This window comes from Perognathus longimembris, chromosome 25, assembly GCF_023159225.1.
Source record: "Perognathus longimembris pacificus isolate PPM17 chromosome 25, ASM2315922v1, whole genome shotgun sequence".
In the NCBI taxonomy this organism is placed as follows: Eukaryota; Metazoa; Chordata; class Mammalia; order Rodentia; family Heteromyidae; genus Perognathus; species Perognathus longimembris.
This window is the reverse complement of record NC_063185.1, coordinates 13,972,677-13,987,252: the sequence shown is the minus strand read 5'-3', so window position 1 is coordinate 13,987,252 and position 14,576 is coordinate 13,972,677. Positions and strand designations below refer to the sequence as shown.

The following is a 14,576-nucleotide window of genomic DNA, read 5'->3' as shown; positions in this document are numbered from 1 at the left end:
CCAAAAAAAAAATAAATAAATAAAGTCAAAACTCCCACCTTCTTCTGAGTGCTATCCAGGAGGCTGAGAACTGGAGGAATGCGGTTCAAAGCCAGCCTAGACAGCAAAGTCTACAATATTGCATCTCTAATTAGCAAACTGCAGAATGCAGTTATAGCCCAAGTGGTAAAATACTAGACACAGCAAACAATCACACAACAGCATGAGGCCTTTAGTTGAAGTCCTGGTACCAGCACAAAAATGAGTGTGAGTTGGAGGTGTGGCTGATCACCAGCCAATGGAGTGGAAGCAAGTGTGTCACAGAGTGAGTTCAAGTCCAGTCTTGGACAAAAAAAAAAAAAAAAGAACATTACCTGTTGGGTGAAATCATGATCTAACATTTCAGCCAAGTATTTCCATGATTCCATATAGGGAGTCTAAAATACAATGTGGGAGGAAAAGCGGGCTGATGTCACAGACAAGGGATCAAGTCCCCCAGAAACAGGGGCTCATGACACTGAAGGAAGATGTTAGCTCTACAGGACTACAACTAAGTGAGAGTCATCGCCCAACCAAGAAGACACTGAAACCCAAGGAGGGTTTGTGCTAGACCCTGTTAAGCACAACTGTCATCAGTAGTGTAATAGTTCTTGGCACGAAGAGCATCATTCCCAGATAAGAAACTACGAATTGTTTTTTACTGAGCTTTACATGCGGTAGAACGAATGGAATCTAAATAGAGCATCAGCAACCCTTAGTCAACTGCTCAGATTGCAGCACAAATAAAGGGCCATGAAGTTAATTGGGACGGGGGGCAGGGAGGATAGGAGAGAGCGGTCTGGTGAAGGGCCACTAGGTCTTGGGGCAGATAGAAAGCTGGAGTGTGATGGCCAGGATGGGGCTTTGGCAGTAGGGGGATAGGATAACCCATCCTATGAACTACTGGATGAAGGCCCACAGGGTCTCTGCACAGAGTACCTCACACCTCACACTGCCAGCCTACTACACAGGGTGTATAACCCATCTCTAAAAGGCCCACGGTGCAGACGAGAAGGGATGCGGCCCTTCCAACACGGAGGATGCCAGGAATGATCTTGGCATCACTACTCTGATTTTTAGTTTTGGCGCACAGACTGATTATCAACAAACAACCTCATAATTGAACACATATGATTTACATCACGAAAAAAAAAAAAACCCCGACAACGTAGAATAATAATGTAGAAACCCACAACTAATGCAGAAACCAACAACAACAAATAATGTAGAATAAATAAGAGAAAAACTCCAGTGAAGCTCACACTCACTTTCTGGCTGGCATTCAAGCGGGCCTGCAGGAGAAAGGAGTCCATTTTCTTGTTTCTCTGCTGTCCAGCCTCAGGACAGTACACAGAGGCCCAGGGTGTGCTGCCATCTGCAGGCAAAAGAGAAGAAAACCTAAGTGATGGCTCCAATTACCCAGCTGAAGCCCCCAGCCCATCTTCAGGCAGCCAAGGACCTGTGTGCCACCCTGAGCGGAATCTAGGCACACTCCTAGTACCAAAGCCTGCTCAGCCACCAAAAACTGTAAACTAGCAGGAACGGAGGATCTTTTAACAACAGCAAACTCACAAAGGGCTTTGTTGTCAAGATACTGCTCTACGTTATCTACTTTTATTGAGTTCTCCCAATACGGGAATGCTTTTAAGAAGGTCCTGCTTGATCAGGTAGAATAAATGAAAAACTTGATCATATCTGATTTCAAAGAAGGGTCACAAATGGAAACTGTAGGAAAATCTTAGCATCTGGCTGATGATTTATTCCTCCAAATATTTAGAGAGTGCTTGTTACAGGGCAGACGCTGCCCTGGAACTGGGAAACAGAGCTGAGCAGATAGGCAAAGGTCCTGGGCGCTGGGAATATGGCCTAGTGGTAGAGTGCTTGCCTCCTATACATGAAGCCCTGGGTTCGATTCCTCAGCACTACATATATAGAAAAAGCCAGAAGTGGCGCTGTGGCTCAAGTGGCAGAGTGCTACCCTTGAGCAAAAAGAAGCCAGGGACAGTGCTCAGGCCCTGAGTTCAAGCACCAGGACTGGCAAGAAAAAAAAATGGTCCTAGCCAGTATGGAATTAGAAACAGTGGCTCAAGCCTGCAATTCTAGCTACTCAGGAGGCTGAGATCTGAGGATCACGGTTTCAAGCCAGAGGCAAGAAAGTCTGATCTTCAATTAAGTCAAGATTGTCTTCAATTAATCAGCAAAAGGTCAGAGGTAGAGCAGTGGTTTAAGTGGTAGAGTACCAGCCTTGAGCATGCAGGTCCCAAGTTCAAGCCCCAAGCCCCAAGACAAGTACAAAAAAAAGAAAAAAGGAAAACTTTTAAGCTTTCTAGTTTAAATTATTTAGCAGCTAAATTTTCAAAGGCTACCTTCATACTCCTCTAAGCCAGTCTTTCTGCTTATAGGGGCAGGGCTATTATGTGAACCTTCAGTTAATGTAATGACCCAAGTTTACACAAACTGATATTGTGCTTGGCTTAAGCAAAGCTAAAGTAAACTCAGTATAACATGAGGAAGTGACTGTAGCACTTGCAAATAGTTCAGTGTCTTTGTGCCAGCAAAGGTCAAACAAGGATTCGAACAGCATGGATTTCAAAGTATGCTTTTGGGAAATAAGTCCCAGAGGAGCATGGCTCAAAAGATACCATCCACTACAAACTTTTCATGTCAGTTTATTTGTTATAGTCAATTGCACAAATATAAGATTATCAGTGAAATTGTTAAGATTACAAAAATACAAAAAGGGTGTAGAATCAGTGACAATTGAAAGCATCCAGAATATAGACATGTACACACACACACACACACACACACACACACACAATCTTTGTGTGTGTCTTGCAGTAATGGGGCTTAAACTCAGGGCCTGAGTGTTATCCCTAAAGCCACAGCTCCATTTCCAGCTTTTTGGAAGTTAATCTGATTAGAGATAAGAGTCTCACAGACTTTCCTACACACGCTGGCTTCAAACTGACACCCTCAGATCTTAACCTCCTGAGTAGCAAGAATTATAGGTGCGAGCCACTGGTGTGCAACTTCCAGATTATTATTATTTTTTAAATTCTTGGGTAAATCCTGTGTATGTGCCTGTTGGGGAAAGATAAGGAAGAAAAGTGAAAATATGCAAAAAGGTTTCTTATGTGTGAAAAGAGGGTATAAAGTCTGATTAATTTTTGCCATTTAAGGAAAATATGTTAATGTTTAAAAATCAAATGATGGCCTCTTCTAAGAATTTTCCAGATATCTAAATAAAAAGGAAGGAAGGAAAACCAGGTGTGGTGGTGCATACCTGTAATCCTGGTTAGGAAACACAGTGAGAGACCCATCTCAAAAACAGAGGAGAGACATTGCCTAAAATGTACGCATTACCAGACTATGAAACTGTAACCCTTTTGTATATTACCTTTTTTTTTTTTGCCCGTCCTGGGGCTTGAACTCAAGGCCCGAGCACTGGTCTTGGCTTCTTTTTGCTTAAGGCTAGCACTCTACCACTTGAGTCACAGTGTCATTTCTGGCTTTTTTTCTGTTTATGTGGTGCTGAGGAATCAAACCCAGGGCTTCATGCATGCTAGGCAAGCACTCTACCACTAAGCCACATTCCCAGCCCCTGTATAGTACTTTTGTAATAACAATAAAAAAAAATTTTAAAGACGTGGAGGAAGAGGAGGGGGAGGGAGAAAACAAAGGCATCTTGATGAATGCAGAGTTAAAAGATATATGGCAAAAGAAAAGGACAAAAGTAAGACCAGGTATACCGGTGACCAAACTAAATATAAAATGATCTGGAATTGTGTGGCTCACTGGTTCAGCTCCGATCTGGCAAGCATAGGTGCTGAGTTTAACCCCAGTGTTGAAATAATGAAGAATTAAATTCTACTACTAAAAGATCAAGACTTTCAAGCCAGGTGCTAGTGACTTACTTATACCTGTAATCCTAGCTACACAGAAGGCGGAAATATAAGGCTGGAGCAGAAAAGTCTGCGAGACTCTTAGCTCCAACTAACCAGGAAAAAAAAAAAGGCAACTCGAAGTGTAGCTCAAGTGGTAGAATGCCAGCCAAGAATGAAAAAGCCAAGTTATAAGACAAGGTCCTGAGTTCAAGCACACAGGCGCGCGCACACACACAATTAAGACTTTCGATCTAATTCCCATGAGTAGAAAATATTTGTATGTCATTCAACTGAAATGATAACATTTCATTTTAGTAGATATGTGCATGTAAAAATACCACAGATGACTTTCAAAGTTTGGAAAGTTGTAGTAAATGTTTGCAAAAGATAGGAAAAGGTCCAGAAGAGCATGCTAATATGGTTTATAATTATAGAAAGCTGGTTTTGGGGAGGCTGAAGTGAGATTCCCATCTCACTTTACAAATGTCTACACTGTTTCCATCTCCTACAAAATGCATGTAACCAAAGAAACAAAGAAATGAACACTAAGTATTAAAAGAAAACATCAGTGAAGTAAAGGACAAAAAATAAAGGTGATTAAAAAAAAAACCACCCCAAGATTTACTTTAAAACAGATAAAAGCTCTAAGGAGACTTATAAAAAGTGGTAGATTTAAAAATAAAGAAAAAATCATAAATACAACAATAAACAGTAAATACAACAAATAAAAAACAATTACAATTTAAGACAGCTAGCTGGGAAAGATAAACCTGAGACTTATCTCCAAATAACTACTGAAAAGCGGGAAGTGGATCTGTGGTTCAGTGGCATAGAGCTGAAGGAGAGGCTAGGAATGTGGCTTAGTGGTGGTAGACTGCTTGCCTAGCATGCATGAAGCCCTGGGTTTGATTCTTCAGCACCACATACACAGAAAAAGCCAGAAGTGACGCTGTGGCTCAAGTGGCAGAGTGCTAGCCTTGAGCAAAAAGAAGCCAAGGACAGTGCTCAGGCCCTGAGTTCAAGCCCCAGGACTGGCAAAGAAAAAAGAAAAAAGGTTGAGGGAGAGTTCCCAAGCACTTGTTCAAGCCTCAATACTGGTACAAAATAATTACTACTACTACTACTAATATAAATAGTAGGAAGCAATGCATTTTAAAATGCAGAAAAATAATTATTAAGAAAATAAACTTTTCTAAAACTGGCAAAAATGTAAAGAATTATTAAATGTAAAGAAACTTTAAAAAAATTAAGGCAGAATTCACTATTAACCCGGGCTGGCCTTGAACTCAGTATCTTCCAGCCTCTGTCTCCTATATGCTGAGATTACAAGGCGCACCACCATGCCTGATTTAAAAAATGAAAATAATTTTAAGCTTTCCTTTTCATAAAGTCTCAAGCCAAGAAGGTTTTAAAAGTGCATTCTTCTAACTCCCAAGGAACAGATCATCTCTGCTTTAAATGAGTTGCTGAAAATAGAAGCCTGAGGAAACACTGCCTAACTTTAGGTTACTATAAGTTGGCAGGAGGAGAGATCACGTGAACATCGGGCCAGAACTCAATGAGCATTTGAGAAAGTTGGATAGTTATTCATGATTAAAATCCCAAAGCAAAACCAAAACTTTTACAAAACCAGAATGACCAACCCATCCTCCCTTCTTTGTTTTGTAGCTTATTCTCTGCTTTAGTCACTATATATGACATATTCTACAAAACATTTACTAGAAAGTAGCACTTGGAATTTTCTTTACTTTCCTCCGATCTCAAGTCCCAAGAAAAGAAGAGAACTACTTCTCTCTCTCTTTTGGTGCCAGTAAAGGGGCTTGAACTCAGGGCCTGGGCGCTGTCACTGAGCGCTTTTGCTCAAGGCTTGCACCATACCACCTTGAGCCACACTTCTGTTTTTTGAGTGGTTAACTGGAAATAAGAGTCTCACTGGGACTTTTCTGCCTGGGCTGGTTTCAAACCACAATCCTAAGATCTCAGCCTCCTGAGTAGCTAGGATTACAGGTGTGAGACACTAGCATCCAGCTGAATAGCAATTTCTTTTACTTGATAAGGCTATTATCTACAAACTCACTGCTAACTCAATACTATTTAATAATAGCACAGCATCTACTCTCTTTTAGGAAATGCAACAAGACATTGTACTCAGAAATTGACACATTGAATTGAAATCTCTTCGCACAATTATTTAAAGATACATTAAAAAAAAGAAATGGAACAAGACTTTTGCTGTCACCCTCATTGTGTACTAGAATTGTAGAAGCAGAAAACACAATGAGAAGATATTTAAAAAGGAAAACACATAGAAGCGAAAGTTGTTAATATTTGCAACTCTTGAAATTATTTACATACGAACCAAGGAAAACTATCAGAATGAAGGAGTCCAGCAAGATCTGTAGATGGCTAGAGCAACCTAAAAACAATGGATACATTTTCCATATACTATTCAACCAATCAAAAACAAGGAAAGAAAAGTGTACAGACAATAATGTAACAAAATAACATATCCTTTAGCCACATCACTGGATCTAAGTATTATCTTAATGAAGTTAACATAAGAGCTTTTTTAAAGTTTTTGAAATTTAAAACTCTATGAAAAGGTTGGGAAGGTGGCTCAGTGGTAGGGTGCTTGCCTAGCATGCATGAAACCCTGGGTTCGATTCCTCAGTACCACATATACAGAAAAAGCTGGAAGGGGTGCTGTGGCTCAAGAGGTAGAGTGCTAGCTTTGAGCACAGAGAGGCTCAGGGACAGAGCCCAGGCCCTGCGTTCAAGCCCCAGGACCTGCCCCCTCCCCCCCCCCCCAAAAGGCAGGCTCCAGGGGCTCAGGCCTGTAATTCCAGCTACTCAGGAGGCTGACATCTATGGATTGCAGGCCTGTAAGACTCTTACCTCCAAATAAACTACCAAAACAGAAGTAGAAGTGTGAGTGCTAGCCTTGAGCGGGGTGGGGGAAACCTCAGGGACAGTACCCAGGCCCCGAGTTCAAGTTCAAGGAATGGCAATGACTAAACAAATAAAATCACAGTAAAACAACAACAACAAAATACAGTTGGATCAATATGAATACGTGAAGGGGAGGGGGGAAAACCTATGCAGTAGGAGAAAATGTAGGAAAAAAATATAATCTTCATTAGGGAAAGGGTTTCTCGTGTGTGTGTGTGTGTGTGTGTGTGTGTGTGTGTGTAACTCAGGCCATGCTTGTTTTTTTAACTCACGGTTGGGTTTTCTACCACTCGAGCCACGCCTCCCTTCCAGCTTTTTTTTTTAATAGTAGATAGAAGCATTTGGAGGCTTTTGTCTACCCGGGCTGGCTTTGAACCTCAGGACTCGGCTTCCTGAGTAGATAACAAGCGTGAGCCACGCACATCCTCCCACTCTGACTTTTTTTTTGTTTTGTTGTTTATTTATTATTTACTAATTTATTTATTTATCTACCGAAACCCAAGAAGCCGGTGGGTTACAGACCGGGCCCCGCGTGCCCGGCGGCCCGACGCCCCACCGCCCTCCGCGGCGCTGGGCCCCCCGCGGCCCGGGCACGCCGTCCCTAGGGCTTCCCGCGGGGGCCCGGCCCGGCCCGCCCGAGGCCTCCGAGACCCCGCCGAGAGGCCCCCGCCGAGAGGCCGCCGGGCGTCCCGACCGCCCGGTCCGCAAGGAGGAGCCCGAGAGGCGGCCGCCCCGGAGCTGCGCTTACCTCCCGCGCCGACGCGGGCCGCCCTGGCCGAGGGACCCGGGTTCTAGGTCAGCTGCCGCGCTCGGCGCCCCCTCGGCCTTTCGGCCTCGCCGCGGTGCCGCCGGCTCCCGACACCCACAGCCGTGGTGTTTTCTCCCCATCCACCGCGGCGGGAAAGCGAAAGCGAAAGCGAAAGCGAACACAGGCGGGCGGCGCGCGCGCCCGAGCCCGTGGGGCGGCGAGGGGGGGCGGGGGGAGGGGAGGAGGGCGTCCTCGAGAGCGCGCGAGAGCTCGGGGCGTGCGGCTTCGGGAAGGCGGGGCCGCGCACGCTGGAGCCGGGGGCTTCACCGAGAGCGCGCGTGAGCTCGGGGCGCGCGCACCTGAGCCCGTGGACGTCATCGAGAGCGCGCCCCGCTGTGCGCCTGACGCTCTGCCTCCCAAGAGTTGGGATCGGCGCGTGGCCCAAGGCCACTCAGGGCAACGGATCCTCACATAGGCTGGTCCAGCCGGGCTGCTTCCCCCTCCCCCCTGCCCCCTCCAGAGCTCACTTGGGCCTGCTGGGTCGGTGGCAAGCAGGCTGGCACCTGATTGCAGGTGTGGCTTGAGGAGGTGTGTGTTGGACAGGGTGCCTGGGAACTAAGCCCTTGGGAGGTGTGTGTGTGTGTGGGGGGTCCTGTTGGACAGGACCTGACCGTGAAGGGCATCCTAGGTCAGCAGAGAAGTTCACTCAACCATGTGGTTGATGGGAAACCCGGTCCTTGATTGCAAAACCTGAAGCAGCAAGCCCTTGGATTCCTTGGGCCAAGCGGTGCGCATCCGTGTGCCCAAGGGGTAAAGCAAGCCCTGGCCTTGTCTCTTGTTGGCAGTACTTGGAACACAGTACTTCACTAGTTAGTCTTAGTTCCTTCCTCTAGGGGTGGATGACAGTAATCAGGACTTCTCGGGGATCTGGAAGTCACTGTGCAAGGATTGGTGTTGGAAAGCATTGACAAGACTCTGCTTTTATTTTTGCATACCTGTAAGTGGTGCTTGAACTCGGGGCCTGGGCACTGTCCCTTCGCCTTTTCATTCAAGGCTAGCCCTTGAAACACAGCTCCACTTGTTTTGTTTTGGGTGCTTAATGGGAAATAAGAGTTTTGTGATCTTTCCTGCCTGGGCTGGCATCGAACTGTGATCCTCAGATCTCAGACTTCTAAGTAGCTAGGATTATAAGTATGAGCCACTGGTAACCTGAAAAATTCTGTACTCCCAAACACAATTAGCTGCATGTTGTCAAGCAAATATACGAGTTGTCATAGAGTACAGAGAAGTCTGAAAACTGGAGCAGAAAAAAAAAATAAACGGTTTAACTTGCCTACTTCCTTTGGTTTTTACATGTTTAAATTGGCATGGTCCCTGAATGATGGAGGCCTTGGTCTGTGACTGATGTGATTTTAACACTTCCTTTAGAAGCAGGTGGGGGATGGGGTAGGGGAAAGGCGATATGAAAGGATGAATTAGAAAAACAACCCATGTTTCCCCTATGGAAGAGGATGCTTTGGGTCTGTAGAATGAAGGAAAACAAGAGGGGTGAGTGGAGGAGAGAATCAAAGACAAGTCTTTGAACAAACCTGCCTTATTATAGGACAGTTCTTAATTGGATGAAAGCAGTGTTACTCAAGCTGCTTTTGCATAAAGTGTTTGAGGGGAGGGAACTCAGGCTGAGAAGAATGGTATGGTTCATATTTGGTGATTAGTATGAAGATTTCTAATCTACAGGGACTAATATTAACCTTACAATAGAACCCCAAACCACTGCTAGAATAAACCCAATGTAGAGTGAGAGGAGTCATGGGAGACAGTGCGGAAGGCAACGACTTGCCGAATTCTGGAAACAAAGATTGTAGGCAGTTACTATTATTTAAAAAAAATCATTTTATTAAAACATTCTGATTTCCCAAGGCACTTCAGTAGCTATCAAAAAATTCAGTTTTTGTGTTTTTTTTAAGCAGATGAAGCATACACTTCAGGAGTACCATGGTAACAATAATTGGAAGAGAAGACAATTACACTGAACACAAAAGACCTCCGGTAATGCTGCTACATGACCAAAGCGAGCAACTCGGAAAAACCTAAAATGATTTATACTGCTTCTTCGTCTTTAAAAAAAAAATTCCCGGGGCTGGGAATATGGCCTAGTGGCAAGAGTGCTTGCCTCGTATACACGAGGCCCTGGGTTCGATTCCTCAGCACCACATATACAGAAAATGGCCAGAAGGGGCGCTGTGGCTCAAGTGGCAGAGTGCTAGCCTTGAGCAAAAAAGAAGCCAGGGACAGTGCTCAGGCCCTGAGTTCAAGGCCTAGGACTGACCAAAAAAAAAAAATTCCCTATGATTAGGTATCACAACAGGAGAACATATGACAATGACACTGTTTTGTTTGTTTGGCACTTGGAGAAGTGCTAGTGGCTAAGGCTGAGAAGGCTTTGTGCAAGTGGCAACTGTGGACTAGTTCCAGAGTGGTTCTGGGTTGAAAGGAGAGACACAAACTAGGAGGCTGAGCCATGGGCTGTTCCCAAGTCTCTACTGAAGGGAAAATAACTTAGGGAGGAGACATAACAACAAACAGACAAAATTTAAAAAAAAAAACAGCAAAATAAAACCTTCTCAATTCAGCTCTGAGAGGAGAGACAAGTGCTCACATTTCCTTCAAACCACAGGTAGCTAGAATAGCCAGGAAGTCTGATTGACACAGTAGTGAAAAAACAAGAATAAATGATTCAACAATGCATTTCTCATGGGCCTAGACGTCCCAGTGCTTTGATCAGATGTAAACAAGTCCACCCAGCAGTCAGACTGAATGGTCACAGTCAACACATCTGTCCTGTCCATCTTAATTACCTTTAGGGTTCCCTAGATCCTGCGCTCTTCTGCTGTAGAGTCATAACAATCCCCCCATGTTGGCCTTTGTAACTGAGGAAAAGTGGGGGGGGAAAAATCAAACTCTCTGTGGAACTGTTTCCTTTCTGACAAAATATTTTTTGTTGTTTCCTTGCAGTGCTGGGCATTAAACCCAGGGCCTTGTGCATGCGAGGCAAGTGCTCTACCACTGAGTTCCACCCTCAGCCTGCAGTTAGCGCTTTCCTCTAAGGTCCACCATTAGAAAGGAGGGAGAAAAATGCAGACCTCTAGCTTTATCAGGGTAACCAAATCTAAAACTAAAAAGTTTCTTTTTTCTATTCCTCCAGATCTCACCAATTCTAGTGAATCATTAACTTCCCCCGAAGTGCCCAGTCCATCATGGTTGACAATCGGGATGAAGAAGCTGTCTTCAGGTAGCCATCATATCTCTTGGAGGAAAGGTGGGCCTCCAGAACCTTCCACTCCTCTTGGGTGTGGGTGCCCAGCTTTGACCAAGTCAGACACAAGGTTAGCGGGAAAAACAGCAAAGCCCTTGGTCATTGAAGGACTCAGCGTTTCTCACACAAGATGCAGGCTTTCCTCTTCAGCTTTTTAGCCACTAGAAGTGTGTTAAAAGGCTGTGCTTTTAAGAACTGTAGGGCTTTCTTCACCGTCTTTTAATATTCTTGTGTGACTTGGGGCATGTCTGTATTTTATTCTATTAAGACAAGCAAAACAAATGGTTAGCCACAAATCTTCAGAAGATGTCCAACAGTTTCAAAACCAACCTACCCCCCAATCAAACAACCAGAGATGAAAATAACTTCACTTAGGAAAAGAAAAAAATCATATAACAGATTTTGAAAGGCTTCTCCAGGTCTCTCTCTACCACAGAGCTTCTTTTGCCATGGAAATATGTCCACACTGGTGTAGACCACTGTCATCATTTATCACCCCCCCCGCAGGGGGTGCTAGTGCAAACAGTGCATCTACACTGGGAGTATGGGGGCCTCCTTACCCTTTGACTCTTAGCATCTGGTCAATGGTGTCTGGGAGAGGGATGCCGAAGCTCTCCGGGAAGAACAAGGTGAGGATGGCTGTCAAGATGGTGAGGCTTCCCATAAGAATGTAGGGTAGGAACCGGTCATAGGCACCTGCAGCAGAGCAGACAGAGGCCCAGGCCCCAGGCTTCAATGAGACTTGGTCTCACTCTTAACCTTTTATGTTTCCAGGACACTGTGAAAGGGATCGATCTTCCATGTTAGCTTCAGCGCCTCCCACAGACTAAGCTACCAAACTACCCGGACAGCCTTAGAACTCAGAGCTAGCACAGCCACACCCCAAGATACAGCAGTGCCTCCACAATGTAGAAAGCAGAGGAGCTGAGCCATGAGGGTTATTCCTATTTCCCAGTGATGAGTTTCCAGGGAACACGAGGCAGGTGGCCAGGGACAGGAGTGACTTCATCCTGAAGCGGGGTCACACCCGTTTGGTGTTCTTTCAGGCAAGAATGGAAGGTGTCACGGCCTGTTAGATTGGTGCAACCTGCCACAGAGCAGCTTGGGTATTCCCAGGGATAAGTGCTACTCAAGAAAGACTGGCCGCGGGGTGCAGGGGATGCAGCTGCTGCAAGGATTTTTTTTTTGGTTGGTTGTGGGGCTTGAACTCAAGGCCTGGGCACTTGTCTCTGAGCTTTTATGCTCAAGGATAGCACTTCCACTACTTTGAGCCACAGCAACACTTCTGGTTTTCTGGTTCTTAATTGTAGGTAAGAGTCCTATGGGGGCTGGGAATATGGCCTAGTGGCAAGAGTGCTTGCCTCATATACATGAAGCCCTGGGTTCAATTCCCCAGCACCACATATATGGAAACCGGCCAGAAGAGGCGCTGTGGCTCAAGTGGCAAAGTGCTAGCCTTGAGCAAAAAAAGAAGCCAGGGACAGTGCTCAGGCCCTGAGTCCAAGCCACATGACTGGCAAAAAAAAAAAAAAAAAAAAAAAAAAAGAGTCCTATGGGTTTTCCTGCCCAGACTGGCTTCAACCAAGAGATTTCAGATTCCAGCTTCCCGAGAATTCCATGAGTCACTGGTGCCCGGCAGGAAATATTTTTTTTTTTTTTTGCCAGTCCTGGGCCTTGAACTCAGGGCCTGAGCACTGTCCTTGGCTTCTTCTCGCTCAAGGCTAGCACTCTGCCGCTTGAGCCACAGCACCGCTTCTGGCGGTTTTCTGTATATGTGGTGCTGGGGAATCGAACCTAGGGCCTCGTGTATCCGAGGCAGGCACTCTTGCCACTAGGCCATATCCCCAGCCCAGGAAATATTTTTTTGAGGAGGAGAAAATTGGTGTCCTGCTACATAAAATGGTATAAGACCACTCTGTAAAGTGTTCCAAATTACAATCATTCCACTTATCAGACCCCTTAGATGGACATCCCTCCTTATGCTCTGGAGTCCAGGAAGAAATTTCTCCAATTAAATACACTGGTTCCTTAAAGCATCCTATACTGTTTTAGGATTAAGAAATGACACATTCTGATGTGGGGGTCTGGGGAAGCTAAAACATAAACCTCTCAAACGTCCTCGTCCATTTCTAGCTAGTCTGTTGGTGTTTTCCATTTGCAAATAGGCGCCTCCCTCCAAGTCCACCTGGCCAAGCGCCCTCCTGGCCACAGATCTGGGACAGGATGGATCTTGTTTGCAGAAAAACAATTATTGTCTGCTCAGCTCCCTTCTGGCTCACACTAAAGCCAATTAAATGTTTTCATCTCATCACTCACTATGCCCCTGGTCCATCGTACTTACCCAAGTAAATGAAGTATGGAGACAAGATGCTGCCCAGGCGGGACGCCGTGGAGCTGACGCCTACACCCATGTTTCTGACCACAGTGGGGTACAACTCGGCAGTGTACACATAAACCATGGAAAAGGCAGCGGTGACTCCAAACTTACCCACCATCACCAGGATGGTAGCCAAATAATGCAGGTCTGGAGAGACAAAGGAAAACAAAGCAACCATGGGTACCAGCTTCCTGCATGTTGCCAGCAAGAGTTCCATTCTTGTTCAGCCTGAAATAAATTTACTTTCTCCCCTGATTTTGGGGAGTAGGGATTGGGTCAGATTCTATACCTTCCAATTCTGAGAGGGGGGTGGGGGTCAGAGCCAAGATTTCTAAGTTGATCACTGAAAGGATATTGGGGGGACCTGAAGCTGTGGGAGGACATACATTCATTTTCCTCAACCTTGAGGCCATGAGTTAGCCTCCCACAGCCCAATCCGCCTGCCTGCCGATCCACAAGTCATCACAAGCAAATCTGTTAGGGAATGAGCTGTCACCCCAGAACTTCACCCCGTAGAAACTGTGGGATTTAACAAGAACTTTACATTGGCTGGAGAATTCACTGTCATCCTCCCATCTATCTCATCCTCCAAGTAAGACACACTGATCTGAGGGGTCCTCAGAGCTCTGGTGAGAAGCCCTACATTCCCTCCTGGACTGAAACCTGCAGGTGCACCAAATACTCTGGGCACTGTGTGAGGGCCCACCATCTGTTTTAGAAATTGTCAGAAAGGGTTCTTTCTGCCCATCAGTGGGATACCAGGTAGTTTACAAGGACAGTCCTGTCAATGGCCCCTGAGACCTTTCCTCCCTCTTTTCCCTTTCATTGATTACTAGCGCCCTCTTTGTCCTCAAGTGTGCTGGGGGCTCACACCCTGTGGGGGTCTATGCCTTCAGTGTCTCTTCTTCTGTAAATGCCTCCCAGGATATTCTGTCACTTCAAGCCCATGTCTGCTGAAGCGCACCCCCCGATAAGAGATGCTGTTGATGACTACTCTGTTAACTAGTTCCCCACCAAGATTTTCTTGGATTCACAGAATGTAACACAATCTGAACGAGCATTTTATTGGCTTATTCATTATTGGTCTTTTCAACTATGATGTGAGCTCCAGGAGGATCTAGGGTTGGCTCTGCATCCCTAGCAGCAAGCCCACAGGAAGCACCCCAAAGCTCCTGGATGAATAAACGAGACCAGGTTTAGGGAAAAAGTAATGGAGGTGACTTTCTTTCCTCCTCTTTATTCTGGATAGGAAAGCAAGTGTGATCACATTACCTTGGGTCT

The 14,576-nt window shown here is 45.5% G+C and overlaps 2 protein-coding genes across 3 annotated transcripts in view; both read right to left on the bottom strand.

Annotated features, from left to right (window-relative positions):
• Window positions 1-7,745, bottom strand: part of Rad50 (RAD50 double strand break repair protein) — a 161,459-nt gene extending 153,714 nt beyond the window's left edge. The window contains exons 1-2 of the mRNA XM_048334051.1: window positions 7,603-7,745; window positions 1,287-1,393 (exon numbers count right to left, since the gene is read on the bottom strand). Of these exons, the coding sequence (XP_048190008.1) occupies window positions 1,287-1,300 (14 nt within the window). The 5' untranslated portion in view covers window positions 1,301-1,393; window positions 7,603-7,745. The remainder of the gene's footprint in view (window positions 1-1,286; window positions 1,394-7,602) is intronic.
• Window positions 7,746-9,940: 2,195 nt separating this feature from the next.
• LOC125341923 (solute carrier family 22 member 5) overlaps window positions 9,941-14,576 on the bottom strand; it is a 28,025-nt gene continuing 23,389 nt past the window's right edge. For both annotated transcript variants that reach the window (XM_048334052.1, XM_048334053.1), the window contains 3 exons: window positions 13,260-13,442; window positions 11,479-11,614; window positions 9,941-11,178 (listed from right to left, as the gene is read on the bottom strand). In XM_048334052.1, coding sequence (XP_048190009.1) covers window positions 11,091-11,178; window positions 11,479-11,614; window positions 13,260-13,442 — 407 coding nt within the window. In that variant the 3' untranslated portion in view covers window positions 9,941-11,090. The remainder of the gene's footprint in view (window positions 11,179-11,478; window positions 11,615-13,259; window positions 13,443-14,576) is intronic.